The 27,184-nt window shown below is 36.6% G+C and overlaps 1 protein-coding gene across 8 annotated transcripts in view; it reads right to left on the bottom strand.

The window, feature by feature from the left end:
• The window catches only part of PCCA (propionyl-CoA carboxylase subunit alpha), a 357,794-nt gene that overhangs the window by 230,157 nt on the left and 100,453 nt on the right, over window positions 1-27,184 (bottom strand). For 7 of the 8 annotated variants that reach the window (XM_073212398.1, XM_073212399.1, XM_037024801.2 and 4 more), the window contains one exon: window positions 14,870-14,906. The exons of the other annotated variant lie outside the window; for it this stretch is intronic. In XM_073212398.1, coding sequence (XP_073068499.1) covers window positions 14,870-14,906 — 37 coding nt within the window. The remainder of the gene's footprint in view (window positions 1-14,869; window positions 14,907-27,184) is intronic. 8 annotated transcript variants of the gene reach the window in all.

The following is a 27,184-nucleotide window of genomic DNA, read 5'->3' on the forward strand; positions in this document are numbered from 1 at the left end:
ATCAAGTATAAAAATCAAACAAATATTCATATTTGACCTGATTGTTTATAGTTCATAATGCGTGATCAAAACCGAAAGTTTCTGTGATGAATGCCCTTGTACTGTTCACCGTGTAAGAATTTATTCACTATGTAAGAATTCGTTCACCATGTAAGAACTTGTTCGTTATGCTTCAGAAGATTGGAGACTGACGAGAATTAGGCTTGAGATGGATTAATGATTGTGCATTGAGCATTGACCCCCCTATACAGAATTTTATTGTTGTTAACAACCATTTGATCAATAAATATGAGAGATGCCCTCTCAAAAAAAATAAAATAAAAAAATAGAAATAATAAAAAATAAATAAAAATCATAAACATACTCATGGAGGTAGAGAAAAATATTCAAGAACTCAAAACTCAGAGATTCAGTCATTAAGAAATTCCATATCTGAAATGAAACAGACAATGAAGGGATGTAAAAGCAGATTAGATACAGTAGAAGAGACAGTAAATGGAATGGAAATTAGAGAAGAGGAATACAACGAAGCTGAGGCACAGAGAGAAAAAAGAATCCCTAAGAATGAAAGAATATTGAGAGAAACATGTGACCAACCAAACTGAACAATATTCACATTATAGGGGTACCAGAAGAAGAAAAGAGGGGAAAAGGGATAGAAAGTGTCTTTGAGGAGGTAATTGCTGAAAACTTCCCCTGTCTGGGCAAGGAGATAGTCTCTCAGGCCATGGAGGTGCACAGATCTCCCAACACAAGGGACCCAAGGAAGACAATATCAAGACATATAATAATTAAAATGGCAAAGATCAAGGATAAAGACAGACTTTTAAAAGGAAGAAGAGAGAGAAAAAAAGACTACATACAAAGGAAAACCCATCAGGCTTTCATTAGATTTCTCAGCAGAAACTTTACAGGCCAGAAGGGAGTGACATGATATATTTAATGCAGTGAAGCAGAAGGGCCTTGGACCAAGAATACTCTATCTAGCAAGATTATCATTTAAATTTGAAGGAGGGATTAAACAATTTTCAGATTAGCAAAAGCTGAGAGAATTTACCTCCCACAAACCACCTCTACAGTGCATTTTAGTGGGAGTGCTATAGACAGAAGTAATCCTAAGGCTAAATAGTTGTCACCGGGGGAAATAAAAACACAGTAAAGAAGAACAATTAATTATGAAGCAGCTGAAAAATCAAATCAACTATCCCAAAGCCAATCAATGGATAAACAAGGAGTACAGAATATGACACCTAATATAAAAAGAATGGAGGAAGAAGAAAAAGGAGGGGAAAAAAAACGTTTAAGTTGTGTTTCTAATAGCATCCTAATTGAGTTAAATTAGACTGTTAGAGAGTAAGGGAATTACCCTTGAACCTTTGGTTACAAATCTAAAGCCTGCAATGGCAATAAGTACATATCTATCGATAATCACCCTAAATGTAAATGGTCTGAATGCATCAATCAAAAGAAACAGAGTCACTGAATGGATAAAAAAAGAAGACCCATCTGTATGCTGCCTACAAGAGACTCACTTCAAACCCAAAGACATACACAGACTAAAAGTGAAGGGATGGAAAAAGATATTTCATGCAACGAAGAGGGAGAACGAAGCAAGAGTTGCAGTACTTCTCTCAGACAAAATAGACTTCAAAACAAAGAAACTAACAAGAGACAAAGAAGGACATTACATAATGATAAAGGGGTCAGTCCAACAAGAGGATATAACTATTATAATATCTATGCACCCAACACAGCATCACCTACATATGTGAAACAAATACTCACAGAATTAAAGGGGGAAATAGAATGCAATGCTATTTTGCATTTTAGGAGACTTCAAAACACCACTCACTCCAAAAGACAGATCAACCAGACAGAAAATCAGTAAAGAGACAGAGGCACTGAACAATGTATTAGAACAGATGGAGCTAACGGACTTCTACAGAACAGTCCCTTCAAAAGAAACAGGATACATATTCTTCTCAAGTGCACATGGAACATTTTCAAGAATACATCAGATACTAGGCCACAAAAAGAGCCTCAGTAATTACAGAAAGATTGAAATTATACCAACCAGCTTCTCAGATCACAAAGGTATGAAACTAAAAATAAATTACACAATGAAAACAAAAACACCCACAAACACATGGAGGCTTAATAACAAGCTCCTAAATAATCAATGGATCAATGACCAAATAAAAACAGATCAATCAATACATGGAGACAAATAACAATAATTCGAACACTGCAAAAATCTGTGGGATGCAGCGAAGGTCATGCTAAGAGGGAAGAATATTTCAGTACAGGCCTACATCAAGAAAGAAGAACAATTCCAAATGAACAGTCTAAACTCACAATTAACAAAACTAGAAAATGAAGAACAAATGAGGCCCAAAGTCAGTAGAAGGAGGGAAATAATAAAGATTAGAGCATAAATAAATAAAATCCAGAAGAATATAACAATAGAGAGAATCAATGAAAGCAGGAGCTGGTTCTTTGAGAAAATAAAGTAGATAAACCCATAGCCAGACTTATCAAGAAAAAAAGAGTCTATACACATAAACAGAATCAGAAATGAGAAAGGAAAAATCACAACGGTCACCACAGAAATGCAAAGAATTATGAGAGAATACTATGAAAAATTATATGGTAACAAACTGGATAATCTAGAAGAAATGGACAACTTTCTAGAAAATATAACCTCCTATGGCTGATCAAGGAAGAAAGAAAAAATCTGAACAGACCAATTACCAGCAAGGAAATTGAACTGGGAATCAAAAGACTACCTAAGAACAAAATCCCTCAACAAGACTGTTTCACTGCTGAATTTTCTCAAACATTTAGTGAAGACCTAATACCCACCCTCCTTAAAGTTTTCCAAAAAGTAGAAGAGGAGGGAATATTCCTAAACTCATTGTATAAGGCTAGTATCACTCTAATACAAAAACCAGGCAAAGACACCTCCAAAAAAGAAAATTATAGACCAATATCCCCGACAAACATAGATGCAAAAACACTCCACAAAATATTAGCAAACTGAATTCAAAAATACATCAAGAACATCATCCATCATGATCAAGGGGTATTCATCCTAGGGATGCAAGGATGGTAAAACATTCGAAAATCCATCAACATCATCCAACACATCAACAAAAAGGACAAAAACCACACGATCATCTCCATAGGTGCTGAAAAAACAACATCCATTCATGATAAAAACTCTCAACAAAAGGGTATAGAGGGCAAGTACCTCAACATAATAAAGGCCATATGTGACAAACCCACAGCCAACATTATACTTAACAGCAAGAAGCTGAATGCTTTTCCTTTAAGATCGGCGGGAACAAGATGAGGATGGCCCCTCTCCCCGCTTTTATTCAACATAGTTCTGGAGGTCCTAGCCACGGCAATCAGACAACACAAAGAAATAAAAGGCATCCAGATTGGCAAGGAAGAAGTTAAACTGTCCCTGTTTGCAGATGACATGATATTGTACACTAAAAAACATAAAGAACCCACTCTAAAACTATTAGATCTAATATCCAAATTCAGCAAAGATGCAGGATACAAAATTAAAACATAGAAATCTGTTGTGCTCCTATACACTAACAATGAACAAGCAGAAAGAAAAATCAGGAAAACAATTCCATTCACAATTGCATCAAAAAGAGTAAAATACCTAGGAATAAACCTAACCAAGGAAGTGAAAGACCTATACACTGAAAATTACAAGACACTCATGAGAGAAATGAAAGAAGATACCAATAAATGGAAACACATCCCATGCTCATGGATAGGAAGAATTAATATTATCAAAATGGCCATCCTGCCTAAAGTGATGTATAGATTCAATGCAATCCCTATCAAAATACCAACAGCATTCTTCAACTAACTAGAGAAAATACTTCTGAAATTCTTATGGAACCACAAAAGACTCTGAATAACCAAAGCAATCCTGAGAAGGAAGAATAAAGCAGGAGGAATTGCACTCCCTGACTTCAAGCTCTACTACAAAGCCACAGTAATCAAGACAATTTGCTACTGGCATAAGAACAGACCCACAGACCAATGGAACGTACTAGATAGCCCAGATATAAACCCAAGCATACATGGCAATTAATATATGATAAAGGAGCTGTGGATATACAATAGGGAAATGACAGCCTCTTCAATAGCTGGTGTTGGCAAAACTGGACAGCTACATGTAAGAGAATGAAACTGGACTACTGTCTAACCCCATACACAAAAGTAAACTCAAAATGGATCAAAGACCTGAATGTAAGTCATGAAAACATAAAACTCTTAGAAAAAAATATAGGCAAAAATCTCTGGGACATACACATGAGCAACTTCTTCATGAACATATCTCCCTGGGCAAGGGAAACAAAAGCAAAAATGAACAAGTGGGACTATATCAAACTGAACAGCTTCTGTACGGCAAAGGACACCATCAGTAGAACAAATAGGCATCTACAGTATGGGAGAATATATTCATAAATGACATCTGATAAGGGGTTGGCATCCAAATTACATAAAGAGCTCACATACCTCAACAAACAAAAAACTAATAAGCCTATTAAAAAATGGGCAGAGGAGCTGTACAGACACTTTTCCAAAGAAGAAATTCAGATGCCCAACAGACACATGAAAAGTTGCTCCACATGGCTAATCATTTTCTCTAGTTAGTTGAAGAATGCTGTTGGCATTTTGATAGGGATTGCATTGAATCTGTAGACTGCTTTAGGCAGAGAAATGCAAATTAAAACCACAATGAGATATCACCTCACACCAGTTAGGATGGCCAACATCCAAAAGACAAACAACAACAAATGCTGGCGAGGATGCGGAGATAGAGGAACCCTCCTACACTGCTGGTGGGAATGTATATTAGTTCAACCATTGTGGAAAGCAGTATGAAGGTTCCTCAAAAAACTCAAAATAGAAATATCATTTGACCCAGAAATTCCACTCCTAGAAATTTACCCGAAGAATGCAGCAGCCCAGTTTCAAAAAGACATACGCACCCCTGTTTATCGCAGCACTATTTACAATAGCCAAGAAATGGAAGCAACCTGAGTGTCCATCAGTAGATGAATGGATAAAGAAGATGTGGTACATATACACAATGGAATATTATTCAGCCATAAGAAGAAAACAAATCCTACCATTTGCAACAACATGGATGGAGCTAGAGGGTATTATGTTCAGTGAAATAAGCCAGGCAGAGAAAGATAAGTATCAAATGATTTCACTCATCTGTGGAGTATAAGAACAAAGAAAAAACCAAAGGAACAAAACAGCAGCAGACTCACAGAATCCAAGAATGGACTAACAGTTACCAAAGGAAAAGGGATTTGGGAGGATGGTAGGAAAGGAGGGATAAGAGAGAAAAGGGGACATTACAATTAGCACACATAATGTAGGGGGGTGCACGGGGAAGGCAGTATTTAGCACAGAGAAGACAAGTAGTGATTCTATAGCATCTTACTACACTGATGGACAGTAACTGTAATGGGGTGGTGGGGACTTGATAATAAGGGGAGTCTAGTGACCATAATGGTGCTCATGTAATTGTACATTAATGATACCAAAAAAAAAAAAAACCACTCTGTACAATAATCTGAGAATATACTCTCTTTGCAGGCACACATGGAAGATGTATTTAAAGTGTCTTACTCCTTGGGCATAAAGCAATTCTCATCAAATCAGAAAGATTCTAAATAAAAAGGAAATCAATAAATAAAAGGTTGAAATTTTTCAGTTATTTTAAATGCATTTCTAAATAACATGAATCAAAAATCATAGCAGGTATCTGAAAATATTCATAAATGATCATAAAAAATACACAAAAAAATTTGGAAATGGGGTTCTCTATCTAGATTACCACTCTAGGCTATTTGACCAGCTGCTGAAGGTATTGACAACTGACAGATGACTCATCCTCAGCTCTCTGCTTAAGGTTTTGATGCTTCCTAGGGCCAGCCCATACCCACTGGTTAACTGATACAGGTGTGTAAGGCCTTAACCGCCCTTGCCCCAGTTTGAGACACCTATAAAAGATCAACCAATATTCAGAGCTCTCTGCAGGACTCGCAAAGGACTTTGTGGAACCTTACCTCAACCCAATTCAACTTCTCTTTCTTTCAGTCCACTTTCCTACATTTCCCTCATGCACATTGGTCCCAAGAGTATTCCATAGTCTGCTCTTAAAGGAATCCAAGCTGTGACAGAGTAATGTGAAAGACTATTACTGTGATCTCGGCAAGAGATGACACTAGTTTACAGAGAGCAGTAGGAGAAACAGAGAAGTCAATGAATTCAAGCTTCATGCAATGATGCATAAATGGCAAAAACATACAATGAAATATAATAATGAACACTGAATCATGGAAAAAGCCTCATGGTTGATACCAAATTGAGGCCTCTCTACTTCCTGCCACTGCAGATGGTAGATCTCCATCAACCTGAATATTCCCTGAATGAGGCTCACATAGAACAGAACACCTTCCTACCCCATAACCAGACCAATGGCAAGTGAACATGTCACATAAATAAAAAGTAAATCTTTGTTTTTTAAGGTCACAGGAGGAGGGCAATAATAATGGAGAATAACAGAGCTCTGATCAACTAATAAAAGAATTGCATAGACGCAAATAAAAATGAGCACATCATTATTTTCCCAAGAAAGTATAATTCAGAATCTACTGGGAAATTTGGCTGCCACACAACATTTGGCTACACTGAAAGTTTCCCATTATGAATACAAAGAAGATAGTTTAAATTCAAGCAATTCAGGGAAACGAATTCCATTATCAATGTATTACCCATGTTGTTTTTATTTGGTCATAATTTCTGCTCTTTGTTCTCTTTGAATAACAAATTAGTTCTAGTTAAGTTTTATCACTATCAATTTAGTTCTGGTGTACCTTTTGGGTTAGCACACTTCAGACTAAGGTGCACATTTACATCCTAACTTTCTGGGATCTCAAATTATCCAGTGACTAAAATGTAAACATGTATATGCTGCAGCCCAACTGTTCATCATTCACATCTGCTACTACTGCAGATAAATGAAATCTCCAAAATAGATGCCTGTAGGTGATCGTTACTACCACTGAGTTTTTCCCATTGCAAAATGAAAGAGTGTGATGTGGGCACAGGATACTTTGCCTTTCCTAAGTTGGCTATGCATACACATAAATAAATAACTGTATAAAAATATTTAGTTTACATAAGAATGAACCAATATTGTACACATAAAGATACTGTCAAGATGTGTTATTTCAATAAATACTTAACATTATTTGTTTTGATTTGGCAAAGAAAGGCTATATATTATACTTTTAGGAAAAATAGATCTTGTCTACATATTTCCCTCTACTCAGCAAACAAAAAATACTAGATACCTAACTCTGCTGGTGGCCTCAGATATCAAGCACACATCAGCGTCCAGGTAGACCAGAGTGGAGAGGGTTCACAGACATGAAGTTTCCAAACAAAAGCCAAAGACTTGATGTTTACGCATTACTGTCTGAACATAATGCAGAGCTTTTCAATATAAATAGAAAAAAGAAGAGATATGCAAGAATGAACAGCAGTAAAACAAGAGAATGATGATGAAGGACTGAGAGGAACAGAAAGAGGTAGTGGGAATGAACATAATATTGTAAAATACAGAGAGAATTAGTGAATGTGTGCTTAAACGCAGCATGTGAAGGTAGGAGTAATAAACGGAAACATTAAGTGACCAATAACAGTGGTAAAAAAGAAGAAAAGGGACCTGGAAGACATGTTCCCATCCCCCAGGGACTATCACTCTGACCTCAAATGCCCACATTGCTTCCAAAATAGGTAAACAGCAAAGTAAAAACCTCATTTTTAAATGAATTTCATAAGGAATCAACTTTTTCTTCAACAAGACTTTTTCTTAGGCATTTCTTATAAATCTTCTACTGAGGACCAAATCAGAAAATAACAAGATGTAAGATTTTTAAGAAGGTATAAACTGTAACATTTTTCCAAATGTTTCTTCAATATATCTTTAGAGTCATATACCACATGTGAAAAATTTTCTAAGCAACATTAAGTAAAGAGAAGAAACAGAAGATTTCAGGGCTTAGCCAAATATTTTTATCCCTCTTAACTATGATCAATTTGTTCTTCTATATTAAAAAAATGAACAACATTTTCCTAACGTTAATAACATGAGAAAAGGAAGAGAAGAAAAGACCAAGGAAAACAACCAGGACACAAAGGGCAACCCCAGTTCCCAGACCCTCATCAGTGAGAGGCCAAGGCAGTCTGAAAACTAGTACCAAGAAGAGACAAGCGCAAGAGTCTAGCTTGCAAAGACCATGAGGTGTCACCATCCTAAGTTACTGTGAAGGCAAAAAGGTTCAGTAAGAGACACGCATATTTGAGTCTTAGATTCCTAAAAACTTTTATTAGTCCAGCCTCATTTATCCAAGAACAGCCTACAAGAATGGGTAAGTAGTAGTCATTAACAAGTACATGCTAAATTTACTTGAATAATCCTACATTTTTTTAATCTAGTTACTGTGAGTTTATCATGGTTTACTTAATATATCTGCTGCTGGGTACCTCCATTATTGAAGATGAGGGGCAGAAAGTGAGAAAATTATTGTCAACTCATGGTCCAAAAATATTGTGAAGGTAAAACTTTAAAACGAGTGATTACTTTAATTCATTTCCATATTTACATATACATTTGTATTTGGGTTCATTCATTGACTAACCACTTACTGCTGAATATATGTTATGTGAAAAGTATTGCCTTAAGTACTAGAAATACCAGGGCAACTAACCCACAGTCAATTTTACTATGAAAGAATAACTAAATGAACATAAAATTGTTTGCAGAGATAAACAGAGTATTTTTAATGCAGAGAATCCCACACTATTTTAAGAGAAGAGCAATACATCAAGATAATTCAATAAAAGGGGCAGGGGAGTACTTCCTTACCAAATGAAGGCCCACAGAACAAGGAACACACCATGAAAGATAATGCTCCAGTTTGATATTACTTTCTCCTCTCCTTTAAAAATTATTTATAACTCAACTGTTCACTCTTTCACTCTTCCTTTTTCCAAATAGTTCTTAAAAACGTGTATTCTTCTATTCTTGGGTACAGTGTTTTATATATATAATTTAATTGGTTTATAGTGTTTGTCAAGATCTCTATTTCCTTACTGACCTCTCTGTAGATGTTACATCCATCATTTAAAGGGTGGTATGGAAGTCTCTCACTATTATTGTAGAACTGCCTATTTTTCCTTTCAATTCTGTCAACATTTTCTTCATGTATTTTGGGGTCTTTGCTGTTAGGTGCATATATATTTATGATAGTCAATATGTTTATAATCATCAATACATAATGTCTTTGTCTCTTGTAACAGACTGAGACTTAAAGTCTGTTTTGATGGATATAATATAATCACCCTAGCTCTCTTCTGGTTACTATTTGCATGGGGTATCTTTTTCCATCCTTTCATTTTCAATCTACATCTGTCACTGGATCTAAAGTGAGTTTCTTACAGACAGCATATAGCTGTATCTGTTTTTTATCCATTCTGCCAATATCTGCCACAGTGAGATATTGCATACACACTAGGGTGGCCATAATATTAAAAAACAAGCAAACAAAACAGGAAAATAACAAGTGTTGGCAGGATGTAAAGCAATTAGAACCCTCATACATTGCTGGTAGGAATGTAAAATGGTTCAGCCATTGTGGAAAACAATTTGGTAACTCCTTAAAAAGTTAAACATAAAATTATATAACCTAGCAATTCCACAGCTAGGTATATACCTAAAAGAATTGAAAACAGATACCCAAATACATGTACATGTATGTTCATAGCACATTATTTACAACAGTCAAAAGGTGGAAACAACTCAACTGTCCATCCATAGGTGAGAAGATTAACATTATGTGGTATATATATATATATATATATATATATATATACACACACACACAAAGGAACACTATTCAATCATAAAAAGGAATTAAGTGTTGATACATGGTAAAAATGTGGATGAACTCTGAAACATGAGTAAATGAAAGAAAACAGATACAAAAACTCATGCTATATAAGGTTCCTTTATGAAATATCCAGAATAAGTAAATCCATAGAAACAAAGTAAATTAGTGTTTGCCATAGGGATGGGGAAATAAGGAGTGAATATTTATAGATATAGTTTTTTGGGGGGATAATAAAAATATGCTGGAATTAGTGGTGAAGGTTGTGTGACCTTGTGAATACACTAAAAAGCACTTCATTGTACATTTTGAAAGGCTGAATGTTATATTTAAATCTTATCTCAATTTTTTTAAATCTAAATTTTAGTATAGAAATTTAGAACAGGCTGTCTCCAGACCTGGAAAGAAAGGACTGACTTGGAAGGAGTACAAAGGAACTCTCTGGACTGACTATCTACAGTCCAATATCATGGTGGGGTTTTAGGATATACAGACTATGCATAAATCAAAATCAGCAAAGACTTAAGATTTGTTCATGTCACTGTATACAAATTTTGCCTCAAAATAACAAAATCGTATACAAATATTGAATTCAATTAATGACATGTATCTTCAGTGGGATGCATACTGATATCCACAATGTATTCTGAAATGCACCAAAATTAATATGGACTCTCAAATGAATAGGTAAGTGATAAAACAAATTCAGCTAAAGATCAATGGCTGAGTCTTGGTTTTGGGTAAACAATGTAAATTCTTTCAAAATATTGTATGATTGTAATTTTTCAAAATACTTTGAGGAAAAAGTTAATGAACAAGAAAAATACCCAAAGTTTATGAGTACTACACAGATACTTACAAAATGGTTATAAAACACAGAATGACCACGTGGCAATATAAGAGCACCTCCTTTTGAAGACATGACATTTAAGGTAAAATATGAAAGGGTACAAGGAGCCATCTACATTAATATATCAGCAAGAGTATTCCAGGCTTCCCTCCCAACCCCCAAAACATATTCGAAAGCCTTGAAGTTTGGTGTGTTCAAGAAAGCCAGAGTGAGTGAAGTACATTAGTCAAAAAGGGAGTGGTATAAAATGAGATGGGGGAGAAAGGCAGGTGCCACATCATTTGGGGTTTGTGGTCAGGGTAAAGAATTTTGATTTTATCTGAGTGCAATGGAAAGCCATTAGAGGGTTTAAGGCAGGTATGGGTATGAGATGGGGTGTGTCCTTATTATTCAGTATAAAATATCACACTGCTGCTATGTGAAGAATGGCTTTGAAGTGTTTAAGAAAAGAAGTAGAGAAACTATTGTAGCTCTGTAAGGACAATGGCAGTGGGGAAGAGAGTGTTGGTAGTAAAGATAGTGAGCAGTGAATATGGGAGATATTCTGAACGAACTGACAGTATCTATTGATAGACTAACAATAGGTTGACAGGGAAAAGGCATCAGGATAGATCTTAGGTTTTTAGCTTTAGCCACTGAGTGAATGGAGGGACATTTACTGGAATGTATAAACGGTGGGAGAAGCAGGTTTGGAGAACTGTGGACCTGAAGATCAAAAAAAACTTTTAATTGGCATGATTTGCAATTGTGAGAAAGACGGGCAAAAGTGAAGAGACAGAATAATATGGAAGTCATTAAAAGACAGGTTTTAGATTTACAATTTCTTTTCCTTTTAAGGATCAATTTTGGTTTCATTGTATTAAGGACCTTTGATCAAGTAAAAAGATCAAACTTTAATGCAAATCAAGCCCACTGATTACTGCTGTCTATCTCTGGGGTTAAAGATAAACTGGGGATCAAGAGCTTTGTATCTCCAAAGGTGGAGAGTCAAAGGAAAAAATCAGGAGCGAGACTGAGGGAGACAAGGAAGACCAAAAAACAAGTGCATAGATGTAACATATTAAGTCTTAACTGTCTCTCACCCCGTCATTGATAAGAGGCTGTCTGCTTCTTTAACTCCTCATATAACATGCTCATGCGCCTTACAGTATTTTACACTAAGTAGTGACTCAAATTTTAGCTCTCATCCTCTAATCCCATTAGTTTAGCCGAAGTATAATGAAAAATCCATGGTCCTTGGTGCTAAATGAACCTAAATGTAAAGCAGGCCCACCACTCAGTAGCTCTGTGACCTTGAGCAAATTACTTACCATTTCTAATCCTTAGTTTCTTAAATGTAAATGAAATAATTAACCCAAGAATTAGCATTAGAAATAACATTCACAAAGTGCCCGCTTACAAGGAAAAAAATGCTCCATAAACAAGAGCTGTTATTATGTAAAAGCACCTAATTCATCAGTGCTCAGTGCACTTAGTTTCCTCTGGCGGCAGATTCCTGTTTCCAGAAAAGTAAAGACGAGAGAGAGGACAGAGCCACAAAAAAGATGATCAATTTCATTTTCAGAGCGTAACACAATGAATTCAAACAGAAAAGTCTACGAATAGGTATGACACATGGACAATCCGCAACTTAGAAATGGAGAGGTTCGAAGGTCTGATTATAATTCAGTTGTTTAGAACTAAAAGCATGCTTTCCCGTGGAATCAACGTTCAATTCAACTCTGACATGAGCTCACAAAGGCCCATCGAAATCATAATGTAGTTAAAATGTTATATATATCAATAAAATTAGTAGAAAACAAACTGGAAGACTCACCAAACAATACAGAAAACCAAGACACTTTAATAATAGTAATTTCATTTATTTCAGAAGCTGACACCTGAAGGAAAAGGTTTTATGGGAAGTTTCCTTGGTGGTTCAGAAAGGGCTTTTAGGGAAATTCCAAAAGCTTCTACAAAGCCCAGGACCCTGGTTCTTTATTATGCTTTATTTCACCTCACATTTTATGGTTTCCCTTTCAGCATAGGTGAACACCAGCACTCTTATAGTTAATAGCCATGGTTGCAATCATTTCTTCCACAAATGAGAAGGAATAATTGGGGAAGAATTAGAAGATAGGAAAGAGTCATAAATGATGTGCCTAAATATAAAGAGCCTTAGATTGAATTAGGTAACCTCAGTAGAAAACTGAAAAGGGGTAAAACACAACATTAAAATATTAAGGGAAGAAAGCCCAGTGATGAGAACTGGCCAGAGTATCTTCATGAATAACTGGTTACTTTAACGGTCGCAGATTAAAAAAAGAAGAAAAGGGCAGAAGAGATGAAAGCAAGCAAAACAATCTGCAACCGGCCAGTTATACAAAGGAATTGCTCAGAAGTTGAAGAATCATAATTCAAAATGTGGCACTGCCACTGTAATACAAGATTTTCATCTAAACCCTCTAAATTCCTCCAAATGTACCTACATAAGTAGACAGTGTTGTGGTAACAGGATTACTATCCTGTTACGCAGGTAATAGCAACATCATCTAAACCAGAAAGATGACTTCTGAAATCTAAAAGTAGGCAACAGAATAAAATGAAAATTGCTTTAGGAAAGTCTTCCTCAAAAGCCAGCAGGATGCTACATGCCTCTCAGGCTATGAGGAATGCCAGTGATTTCAAACCACAGACAGAAGCTTTTGCTTTTCTCCATGAAAAACATCAGTTCCATGTAGTCCAACTTATTCAGCAATCTAGCAAGTCTTCCTGTGAAGCAGGGAAATGTTTTTTGAACATGTTGATGAGTCTGAAGAAATGATTAATGAAGAGATGTTTTAGTCAGATAAAAGAAGGCTTTCTAAGTCTGGTCTTAAGTCCAGGATCTATATCAGTAAGAGAAATATTTGCAAAACAAATAAACATAAAACACACTCAACAATGAGCCAAACCCAAATAATTTCGCCAGACCCAACCAGAAACGAGATGCCACGAGCCCAACAGCTTTTCAGATCACTAAGGAACCGCCAAGCTAGCTGGTTCCTATTGCAAAAAATTTATTTTTGACTAATGCAGGCAGCCACTTTCAGATCAGTGAGATATTTCTACAGATCACAACTATGTAACAAATGTTGCCAAATCGAATGCTCCCCAAATGAACAAAATAATTCTAAATAATCAATCTTAATGAGAAAACAAGACTAAAAGAAATGTTAATGTGGGCCATTGAAAAGCTTGGTCCTATTTCAGGTAAGGGACGCTAAGAAGATGCTGTGGATTCCTGACCACCAAAGCATTGTCTAATTTCTCTTACATATCTACAAATCTCTGTCAAATGTATGTAAATACTAATTCCATTAATAAAACTATGAAGTTATTTAATAGCATTGCTCATCCATGATAACAGAACACCCTCATATATTTTCTTAATAAGTGGATACTGAATATACAATTGTCATGAGTGCCAGAAATATTTCTGAAAATAGATGATGATAAACACTGCCCCGGTACAATGTATCTAGAACAGTCAAGTAAAACACGCAGTAAAATGTCCTTCAGTTCATCTTTTACTCCCATTTAAAACATTCAGTTCTAATTTCTCACAATCTATTTTCTCTTTCTAGCAAGATTATTGATATTGAACATCTTAGGAACAAGTGAAAACTCGAAGAGCTTTGTCAATCAAGTACAGTATCTTAATTTTAATCATACATGTCCTTTAATAAGCTGCATTCAACTATATACATATAAATTCACATCACATCCAATCTCAAGAGTTAAGACAGTTCCTTCTTTCAATTAACCAGTGACTTCATCTTACAAAAGAACTATAATTAAAGTCAAATTACTCTGTAAAGTTCACTTTAACAACAGAAAATGGTCATTCAGCTGATAAATCCTCCCAGAGCAAAAGTAATTGGAAAAGTAAAACTATAAAATATCATTTGCTCATTGGGAATTATTATTACATGTTTACTCCACCGTATCTGCTGAAAGACATAGGAACTCCACCAAAGTTAATTTAAGAACTTACCAATTTCCCTTGCAATTCTGACAGCTTCATCTACATCCTGGAAAAGCAGGAAATGAGACTCAACATTAATCCCAACAGCCATTGCACAATGTCTTTAGGGCAGTCATATATTGCGCTACTGTCTCCTCTGATTCATTTAATGTCCAATTTTACAACCTTCTAACTCTTTTCATTCAGAGAAATGTAAAATTAATACCATAAGTGGAATGTAAATTCTACCTCATCATTATTATATTAAGAAACTCAAAGCAGGTTGAAATGAGCTGGCAGGAAGCACTACCAGAATTACCAAATGATTTGGTGCAGTTGCTGGAACTTAATGGCAGAATTTAGATGTTTACAATCAATACCGAATCATAAATCAGATCATTAAAGCTTGTCCACAGCCCACTAGTTCCTGTCCTTCTGATATTTATGTCATGTTTTCCTAGATTCTGTCAGCAGGGGGAGTTGATTCTCTATTGTTTGGGAGTAACTCAAGATTTTCCAGAAATAAAGTACATTTCCGGTATCTGCAGGAATTGCCAATTCTCCCCCCAACCCCACCACCACCAAATTTGCTCTAGGAATCTCCATTGTTTTTTCTTTTTTTTTTAACTTCTTCCTTTTTTCGGGTACATATTTTATCTTTACCTTACTACATAACTTAAAACCTTAAATTCAACCAACCAACCAATGGGGGTAAATTTCCAAAAAGCCAAGGAAAGAAATGCATTCCAAAACAGTACAAGGTAAGAGTTTATGAATATAAGGATTAGTTATTGCTAAATATCAACCAATGTCACTAAAAGGACAAAAACTTCCCTTGAATCTAAACTATTTCGTTGATCATTAACTCACCTAACACACCCAAAAAGAACATTCCTGATACATTTACTTACATAACAGTAAAGACAAAGTTGAAAAGGTGTTAAATGCAAGCCTCCTAGTAAATTTAACTTTTTTTTTTTTTATTTTTATAATTCAGTGACAAACTAAACTAGCACAAGGGATGACAATAATGTTTTGAAACCACTAGAGGTAAGAATACCTGAAGTTTTAGAAAGTCACTAAAATACTGAAGTGAAGGCTGGAATTTTTTTTAAGCTTTTAAGCTAATACTTTAAAAATGTCGAATAACCATGTCAGAATCCTCCCCCAAAAAGGGGGGTGGCGTGGGAGTTGGGAGGGGAGGGAATGTTTATAACTAGTTCGTTTATGTCAAAAAAAAAAAAAAAAAAGTCTTCAGTACCTAATAACATCCCCTGAATACAGAGGTTGGCAGGGGAAGTTGTCAGAAAAATTTAATTTCCTTTCATTAGCCAGTCTGCTCCACAAATAGGTGCTTGTTAAGTTCAAAGCAGTCCTGAAAGCGACATCAGTTTTAAGTCTTTTTTTTTTTTACCCCAAGCAGTCACATCTGCTAATGAGATTTTTCAAATAACAATTGTTTTCCAGTCAGAGATAAATCTATACCTCCCACTCTTCTCCTCCAAAAAATCAAGGTTTACTGCTTTATTACACCTTACTGTTTTCGCTGACCCTACATTCTCCAAATTTTAGCTTAAAGGGATAAAAATCCATGAAAAGGGTCCTTTAAGAATGTTAGTGGTTTCCACACACTGAGTTTGAAGGTTCTTTGTTCAAGCCAGTGACAGTTATTGGAGAATACTTCCCCTTAATAGCCTCTCTGTCAGGAAGTGTTAAACCTGCCAAATGCGGACAATTAGTGCCTCGCGAACAAAATACAGGAAGAGTGCTGGCTGAGGGAGATGGATTATGAGAAGCCTGGAAGGAAACTTTTAACATGTCTTTTCTTTCAAATGTGTAATAGCATATTTGCAAAAGACATTCTGGGAGAAGATACACTGCTGCCTAAAAAGTTCATTACCTTGACAGAACAGCCAAATGTTAAAGATAATTCACAGAATTCAGTAGTCATATTTGTCACTTATTTATATATATATATATACACACACACACACACACACACACACACACACACACACACACATTATGGATGTTATGTGTGTGTACAGAAAGATATATATTTACACAAAGCAAAACTTCTAAAAATGATTTAACTGCCACAAACCCAACACTTCCATAAACTGACACAAAACTCTCGTCTTTTAATCATTATTTTTTAAGTTTTCTTATTACTATGAAAAACAAATTCTACTAAACGAACTTCCAAGTAAAATCAAACTGCTTTCAAAGTTGATGTTTCACTTGTCCGTTATTCATTCCAAAATATTTCATTGAGGACACATGATATACTAGACATTTAAAAACTCTTATTAGTTTCAGCATTACATTATTAAATATACTCAACTCTAATATGTTCTTTTAACACATTTAGTTTTATTATCAGGCTATATAAAAGTACTCTTCAAGAGATTTTTTAAAACCATACAGCCCCAAATTCAATGGCACACATATTAACATAGTGTAGAGATAGAAAAAAATTTTAATAAAAAATTTGAATCAAGATCAACAAGCATCAGGAAAAATGGGTAAACAATTAAATAAGTTTACATAAATAAAATACAAAGGATAATACGTAAGTATGTTCAACTTTGGTCATAATTACAGGCACACAAATTAAAATAAGACATCACTTTTTCGTCTGCCAAAACCTGACAGCAGCCTGAAGCGACGGCCTGAAGGTAAACCAGCACTACGCTCACCTGGCGTAGTACAAAATGGTACAATCTTTTAAAAAAGAAATTGTCAGCATCTATCAAAAGTTTTGAGGACATACATCTTTCAACCCAGCGATTTCATTTTTAGGAAGCTATCTTATACACTCATGTGCATACACACAGAGATTTACAAAGACATTTTCTATTTTCAGTGTGTTGGTGGTATTTTAGTAAGAAAATAAGAAAAACAATTTAAAAAGCCTCCAGTAAGGGATAGGTACAACAAATGGTTCAGGCAGAAGATGGAGTCTTACATGGTCTTATTAATAAATGAGGTTGATCCATACGTTCTTATCCATCCATTTACACATCTGTTCAATAAATGTCTACTAGGCAATACTATGTGAAATAGTTTTTGCCCTTAAGTAGACAAATCAATTAAGAATTGAAATAAATGTTACATGGAAACAGTACCAAAGAGGAGAGTATGAGGGCAAACTGTTTTAGACAGACTGCTCAGAAAGGGTCCTTCTGAAGTAAAATTCAAACTAAAACATGAAAATACTCACAGCTAGCTGCCATGGGAAGCTTAGGGTGAAAGGAGTCCAGACAAAAGGAACACGAACAAAACCACTAGATTAGGAAGGGACTTGATGTTCTACAAAACAAAAGATGGCTGATGAAGCAAAAATGGAAGCACAATAAGGAAGCAACAGAAAAAGGACAGAAGCAGAAGCGGAAGGCATGACCGTTGGCAGGGCCTTGAGGGACGCACCTCGGAGTTCCGAGGGCCTCGGCTCCGTGCGGACGAATGACGGCTCAGACGCAGGTTTTAAGAAAATAACTCTTACATTCTGAAGATACGCAAAATATAGTGTACACTGTGGGGCAGGAAATAAGTTGTAGGATAATGTATATAATACGGCCTTACCTACATTAGGACAGAAAAACACATTTGAATGTTCATGAAAGCTTTCGTATGGACACGTATAAAAAAACTCAGCTTGAGTTATGCTCAAAAACAGGACTGAGAGTTGCAGAAAAGGGGGAATTTTTATTCCTCACTATATACCCTTAGGCATGCATTACACTTTATTACCAGGAAGATCAAAATTTCATACCTCATACTATTTTCATAATTTAAAAATTAAATCAGCCACACTTGAAGGTGTTATTCAAATGATCTAATTAATGATTTCCAAGATACTAAATGTTATCAAAACCAATATCCCCAAAATTCTGCTTAAATTTTTCGTGACTCCCCAATACCTTAGAATCAAATTTAAACTCTTCAACTTGGTTACAACACTTGGTCCTGCGCACCTGAGCCCCCAGGCTCATCCCCAGAACATCTCACCATAACATTTAGTCCCACCCTGGAACCCGGCATTCCCCCAGCCTGTGCACATCCTACTCAGCTCATCCAGAAACACCTTTCTCTTCCGCGTCCCTTCACCAAACCAACTCTCATTACCATCTGCACGTACTAGGCCCTGAAGACACAGGAGGGAACAAGAAAGGCACCATCTTCAAGATGCCTGCTACCCAGAAGGGAAGAGGGCATGTGACAACAGGGGATCTGTAATTCAAAAATAGAGTTCCAGGAAACTTCTCAGACATCGTCACTTGGAAAAGAGACCTCACAAATGAAAGCACACAGGACACAGTCATCGTGCTGGGGTCTGAAGAATGAGCCCTCAGAGCAGTAAAGCAGGGCCTCACAAGCCACAGTAAAGAGACTGAACTTCAGCCTAAGAGCAAAGAAATGAGGGGTCTCATTCTGGTTGTGTTTTGAAGATTTGAGCTTATTATTTACTTATTAGCGTATGGTCTATCCTCTGCTTCTCCCTACCCCATTAAAATGTAAGATTATGTAAGGACAGAAATCTGTCTCATTAATTCTGTAATACATTTCAAACCCTTAAAACAGTGCCTGACACACAGTTTTTCAATAAACAGTTGTTGAATGAACGAATGAATGAACAAATTAATAGCTTAGCGAGAGGTGAGAGGGACGTAAGGAGTCAGTTGAAAGGTAGTATTCTAGGTTAGAGAAAAATCACCGTTTTCCCTTAAACTCAAGGGGCGTGCTCAGGTTTCACCTACATGTTACTTTCTCTGGGACGCCTTCACAGTCCTCCTGTACCAGGTTAGGCGCCATCACTATCTGATCATATTACACTCTGTCCTTCAATTATTACAGACCCCGTCACACTTAATCTCCATGACAGCAACAACTAGCTCTGCTTGTGCTCCACTCAATTCCCAGAGCTTAGCAAAATCAACATACTCAACACATTATTTGTTGAATGAATAAACTTATCCATCAGCTTCCAAAGAAATAAGGTTCTTATAACAGGACAATCTACTAAATAATCTACTCCAATGCCAAAAGAACGTATCTTCAGAGCATCAATATTACATGTAACTCATATCCAAGGAGATGTAGTGGCTTGTTCAAATTCACATAGCTAAGTGATACAGCAACGAAATACCACACAGTAGTTCAAAGCAGGAGCTCAAGAACCAGACAGCCCTGGATTTTGCTTCAGTTTTAAACAATGTACTACTTGATGAAATATTGTTGACATTGGGCAAAATGAAGCCCAATATTTACCCTTGTTTCTTAATTCTATGTCAAGCACTTTTTTCAGTGCATGATGCAGCTTAAAAAGTTTGCAACACAGGTTTCAAAATCTATTTTAAAAATATATATATAGTGCTACCTAAACTCTAATTTTTAAATAAACATTTCAGTAATTTAAAAAATCAAACTTCATATGACAGTAAGATTTAAATTGAAGGGCCACGAGTTTGCTATACTAAAAAGTAAGAGCAAACAGGTTCATTTCAATTTACAGATATTAAACTTAAAAAAAATGTAAAGTAAGTATTAAGCTTTATTGACCAAATTCACTTTGCTCTTTATTTATAAAAAACAAATCTCTTTCAAGCAAAAGCTCATTACTTTTTCACAAATCTAACTTGGCAATACTTGAAGAAAAAGCACAATTGATTCTGCTTAACACTCTTTAGAACATTCTTTAGACAATTCTCACATCTATTGACCATATGATATGCAATTTAGGAAAACACTAAAGGTATTAAAACAACAGACTCTGTTCAACTACTGTTCAATATAATAACATTAAATAATTTATTAAGACAAAATTTTAACAAATGTGACAGTAATTCCTCCTGAAAATGGAAGAAAAGTCAAATACAAAAATTTCAACAGAAGGAATAAAACAAATTTGATGCTACTGATTCCCTTAGACAATTTGCAGTTGAAGTATTTAGAATAATGTTCTGACTTTCATATCAAATGTAGTTAAGACTGAGAAAACACAGAGAAGGACAAAAATAAATGAAAAAAATTAATGACAATAATGTTCCTGAAGGCTTCAGATTAGGAGGTAGGAAAAAGGAACCGTCAACAATATCATTTGATTCTATTCTTCTAAGCAATAAAAATCCCTGTGCTTCACTCTGCACTCACAGCCTGCCTGGAAGGAAGCCCCATCCCTGGTTCTGAAGTCAGTTAACAGCTTGGAACACTGTCAAGGAAAGGACTGCAGGAGAGTATTATGCTGTAAAATCCAAGAAATGGAGAAAGAGTAAAGAAGCCAAGGGAACCAGTAACCATTTCTTCTATTTCAACACAATTTTACATTAAGTGGACTCTTACCATTCAACTCCGGAATGAAATGGGGGTGGTGTGATTTGCTGTACGTAGATCCCAAAATGTAAAAAGGAACTAACAATAACTGGGTGCCTTTCCTGCAAGCCTCATTTATTTGTGAATGCTCGACAGCACTACCCTGCCAGGCAGCAACCCAGTGGCTGTGCACAGGTGCTGGGGCCAGAAGCGAGGGCAGTACTGGCTCTGTGTCAGTGAACAAGTCACCCACCAGTGTGACTCCCTGGAACTGGGTTTCCTCACCCATGAGATGGAAATAACAACAGTATCTAGCTCATGGAGTCATTGAGAAGATGTAATTAGTTAAGGCTGAAACGCACTAGAACAGAGTCAGGCACACAGTAAGCACTCAGTTCAGGTTGGCACAGTGTGATAAAAATCTATACGCAGCCCACCAAGCCAAACTACCAAGGTTGTCTGCCTGGCCTTGGTTGCTAAGTCCCGTGGTCACCACTCCCCCTCTGGGCCTGTATAATACAGAACTAACACTGGCACCACAAGATTGCAAACACCATGCACTTTCATCTCTACTGTGCTTCGCTGGATCAGATGATCTGCAGACTCATTATTGCTGGTGAGCAGAGGAAGGGCAAGAAAGGGAGGCAAAAACTGTAACACAGACAGGGAAATTCAAATAGTTCTCCCTGACGCCAAACAGCCAGTGTCCACAGCAATGTTTGCGCCAAACACCGACTCTACCATCCACGGCTCAGACCTCAACTCTTTCCTTACTTGCTACATACAGCCTACACATCAACCCTGAATTCTGCTCTCAATGGATGAGAGTAATGCTATTCATTCATATGGCAAGTTAGTTTAGTCCTCAGCTGGTTCTAGAACTGTTTTTGCAAACAAAAACAATAGAAACATCGCTTCAAAACACTACGGGTAAAAGCTCTGTCTGTAAACAATTCTGCATTCATATACAAGCTATTCTGCCCTTACATATAAAATATAAAGTAAAGCAAAACGTTTAACAATCCTTGGTTCAGGAAATAGGTGCCAGCTGACGGTTTTCCAGATAACTCCAAGTCAAGCAAAAGACTGTTTTACTATGCTTTCAAATCTTTCTAAAATTTAGTATGTGTTTCTATCATTGTAAAACAGCATAGTAAATATAACTGAATCTTTTCTCAAAAATGTAAAATCTCTGGGCATCATCAGGAAAATTATTCTTGGATTAGCAGGGAAAAGGACACTGATGTCCAATACTGTATAATTACTAGGAATACAGCTTTTCATTTTTTGGTTGTTTTTTTAAACGATTCTCGCTCACAATAGTGGTGACACTGCATAATACAAACTTCATTCAAATATATTACCCTACCCTGCTCTGAGATGCAAATGGAATTACTCTTCTCTCTTAAAGGACAAGAACTCAAAGGAGTTTAATAAATTTCCCCCCAAAGCAGTATGCTGATAGGTATTACAACCAAACACAGCAATTTTATCATTGGTAATTCCTACCTCTGCTTCTCACCTAATACCTAACAGATCCCAGGATCCTACAGATTCAACTTATACCATCTCTCTCCATATGGTCTACTTTGCCCCATCCTAATACTGCATTTTAAGACCCTATCACATCTTGCCTGGATTAGAGGAAGAGCATTCTTAATTCATCTACCAACCTTGAGTTTTACACTGCTCCAACCCATTTGCCACATCACAAACCAAAGGAAGTTTTCTAATTCCACAATTTTATCATGTTAGCTCTTCTACATGAAATCATTCAGAGGCTCCCAAAGCCGTAATAACCTCCAAACCAGTGGCATAGCAGTCAATGCAATACATCTGTGGATCCTGATTTTTTCTCCAGCTCTCTCACCACAGCCCCTCACAGTGCATTCCTGCAGTCATCTAATGCTTCCACAGTCCCTCAATAAGCTTTTATAAACCATAAGACGTTTCACTGACCACAGAGCTGTGTCTCCATCCTCCTCCTCACATTTTGGCTAAGAATGCAGGGATCACTGAAATACAACTTCCACTGGAAGCTCTGCCGCCATGACCTCCCACTAGGAGAGGTGCCCCTCCCGCGCGGCCCATGCACTCCAAGCCTCAAGTCATGAACATTTATTTCATTGTCTGTCTACCTGTAGGTCTCCCTAAGGGCACTGGAAGCTCTTTGAAATCAGGGTCTGCTGTAGCTTGTTATTCTTTGCTAAACAAGTGGGCTGGGATTCCAAGCCCTGTCTTCCATCAGCTTCAAATGCACACTCTTCACCTGCTCTCAAGTTCCTGAGATCAAATTAATGACACTGAATAAAACAAAACTTGTAAAAGGCAAATACCTGATACCAGATGACTACTTGAGAATTACACTTTAAAATAACATTAGCTTCTCTCTGATGAAAAGGAAGATTCAAGAACAAGACATACAGAAAACCATTCCAGAAGACACCTTAAGTACTACACACAGTGTTTAAAAAGAATGTGGTAAAACCATCTCCATATAACATCCTAAAGATTAAAATAGGAAAAGAGCACAAGTTTTAAGGAGAAATGTAACAAACTGAAATTACGTTAATTTAAGAAGGTGAAAAATACTTGGGGGAAACAATATGCAAAAAAAAAAAAGAACTTAGTCTTAAAAATACCAGTCTAATTTCTTTTAACTGTAGGGATTTTAAAAAAGAAAAAGTTATCTACAATAAGCACATACTTTCGAATGCAAAAGTATTGTTAACGCAGTGGCTGAAACCACAAGGTATACAAAATTTTACACTATTTATCTGCATCAATAAATCTCTATCTGCATAGCCTCAAAAGTAATCTTTTACCTAAAAAGTCTAAACAACAAAATGTGAAAAGCAGTGTAGTTCTAATGCATGTGGAGTTACTAAAAAAAAAAAAACTAAATTAATAACCAAACTTCAAAGAAAAAATACATAAAACCTCATCAGAAATAATTAAAAGCAAACTAGAAACAAAACTAGTATTAAAATTTATCAGAAAAACAAGAGCATTCCTTAAAATTACTTTTAAATACTTATCTGAAAACTATAACCTGTATACAGGTTCAATTGTGGCTTAACTAATTCAGACAATAGGTGATAAGAACTGAATGTCATGGTTAAAGTTAACACAGATAATGAGAACCTATCATTATTTGAGAGTATAATAGTATCTTAAAAATCACCTAAAGCACACAAGGAGACAAAATTGAAAAGATAAGTGGATTTATTTTCTTCTACTTTGTACTTTTTCCCTATTTTCCAAATTAACAGATTGCAAATTCAACTACAGATCACCAAGTGCAGCCTCTCTGAAAAGACAACCAAAATAACCTGTTGATCAAGCAAAACTAAGTTTATTCCTTACTACAACAAGGGATACCATCACTTTGGGGCAGTCTTGGAAGTTCCACTGAGATCTGTTCAAGACCCAGTAAAGGCAACGCTTAAGACCTAGACGAAGGAAGTGCAGTGCTCCTGGGAGGCCCACCGACCGCCCACACACAACAGCGGGGAGAGCGTCGCACACTGGAGGAAGCTCCAATTTCCTTTCCAGGATCCTTAGGAATGAGGAGCCCTTTGACTTTTCTGATGAGATTTGAAAATGTTTATTACTGGAAGAAATCTTCCTTATTAAGTAATAAAATATCCTCAATAATTTTGTTCTAAGTCCATAAGACAAAGTTGATATGGAAGAAGACAAGCCTAGGACCTATAAATTCATTTTCATACTGGCTCCAGGAACCAATGAGTTCAGACAGTTCATCAGGCTGTTATCCAGATAGGAAAAAATCTGCCTTGAAAGGCACATCAAAACCTCGAGAACTTTCCCCTGTCCTGACTTGTTCGGTCCATGGGATTTTGGGTCTGGGAGAACATCTCCCTTTCAAGCATTAGACCACCACGGCACTGCAAGTGATCAGGTTTGTATTTAGAGATGGCCAACCATTAAGTTCAGGGACCAAGACAGGACGTGCACACAACATATTCGATATGCAATTACAAGATTCTCATGGGTTTGTCTCAGGCTAAGTCTGTGCTTGCTCTGAGTCAGACTTCTTAAATGTATCAAATCTGCAGCTCAAATTTATGTTCTTAGGGCAAAACTTCACCACGAATAATTAAGAATTACACTACACTCTTTTGTAAGCTTTGATATGAATGGTTCATTTGAAATGCACCTTACCGGGTAAAAAAAGGAAGCAAAAATCTTAAGCACCTAGTGTTCTGCATTTGTTAATGAACATGAGGAAGCTTCCAAAGGAAATTCAGATTCCAGAATTGTTTCCTTGTGAAATTCAAAGGGAAGACAAGGTTCATGGGGAAGAGGAAAGACATAGGAAAATAGGAAAAACTTAAAAACACTCACAGACCTGACGGTCTTTATCCCACTATTCCTTTTCCTCCACCCTATGCTTCTCCATTTTCCCCTGCCCTGTTCTTTCTTTTTCTACCCTGCTGTTTTTCTACTGGTTTGCCAGAAACCCTCCAAACAACATTACCTTTTAAAATTAAGCCCCTTTCAGAAGAGACCAAGTCGCTAAGGCTGAATTAAAGTTTTGGTCTCACTCTGAACTGAAATGCATTACCAAAGGCTTCCGAGAGCCTACATAAAGGAGAGAGAGATTTAGAGAAGTTTACAGAGAATATTCTAGGAATATATAATATAGAATCCTTAGATTTATATCAATTGGTTCACACTGCTAGTAAGAACCTCAGACAGAAAATACTGAATTAAAGGGAAAACAGGAAAATCCTGAAAGTAACTTGAAGCCCCTAGTAACACAGGAAACCAGAGAGGTCTAGAAAAACTAAGTGATGCACGAGGTCCTTGGGAAGCTACCACCAAAATTCTTTCTGGAAAACAGTCTGGACTCTCGTCCAGTTGTGTTAGCAGAAAAAGGATAAGTTCATTGCAGACTTCAGAGATGGGCTCTTTAATACCCATATACAGCATTCAGGAGTACACCCCAGAACAGGTGTGACCCCCGTTCTCTCCTTATTTTTTGTGAGCAGCCTTAAGCCAGAAAGAAAAAACTTGATAAGCAAGCAACAACTGGATGGGCAACAGTCACGTTCTCAGATCTTCAATTCTGGGCTCTACATTTTGAAAGAGCATGAAAACAAAAGCAGAGGAAGATCCAGAATAAACTAATGGCCTTACAGATAAAACTACATACTCTTATTCCAGAAATTCAGTCTTTTGATAAAGACACCTGTAGATAATGGTACACAGAAATGCCAACGGATAAATAATTGTGCTGTTTTAGCCAAGAAATGAAGGAAAAAAACCAAAAAAACTCATGTTCCAAAAGTGAATTAAGTACCCATTTCCCATTTTATCCATTAACAGAGGAGAAATTTCAATAATTATTAATTATTGACACAGGTGGCACACTATTAACCTTAAATCCTGCCGCTGTTACACAGCGCTCTCTCAGAGTCAACAAAGTACTCTCAGTACTCTTCCCACTTCCCATGTCCCAGCCCACGACTGTCACCTTCAGACCTTTATTCAAGGACCATGCCTTCTTCCTATGAGACACTACACCCACTGACCTCAGAGGAAAGACTCTATGGGAGCTCTCCTGATGACCTCTCCCTCAACTCCTGAGGACCGTGCTACTCATGATCAAGGCAGAACTGATTTGGACTGACTCATCACTACCCTCCCGACTAAATGCAGCCCAAACTGAAGATCTCAAGAAGGCCAGATTTCTCATTAGAAAAAGTTAGGAGTATACTAGTAGAAGTACTGGAGTTGAACAGGTCAAGGTTCATAAAAACGCATCCACACCACTACCCAAACTTGCGTAACTCTCTAAAACGAGAAGGTAAAGAAAGACTAGAATCCAATAGTGCACAGCCTAATAAAGAAAAGACTGGTGGGTCATACTCTGCTCAGGTCTCTCAAGGCTGCGATCAAGGTGTGGGTGAGACTGCATGTCCATTTGGAGGCTCAAATGGGGCAATTCCAAGCTCATTCAGGTGGTTGGCAGAACTGACTTCCTTGTGGCTATATGACTGAGGGTCC

The sequence above is a fragment of the Manis javanica genome, chromosome 9 (assembly GCF_040802235.1).
Source record: "Manis javanica isolate MJ-LG chromosome 9, MJ_LKY, whole genome shotgun sequence".
NCBI lineage: Eukaryota > Metazoa > Chordata > Mammalia > Pholidota > Manidae > Manis > Manis javanica.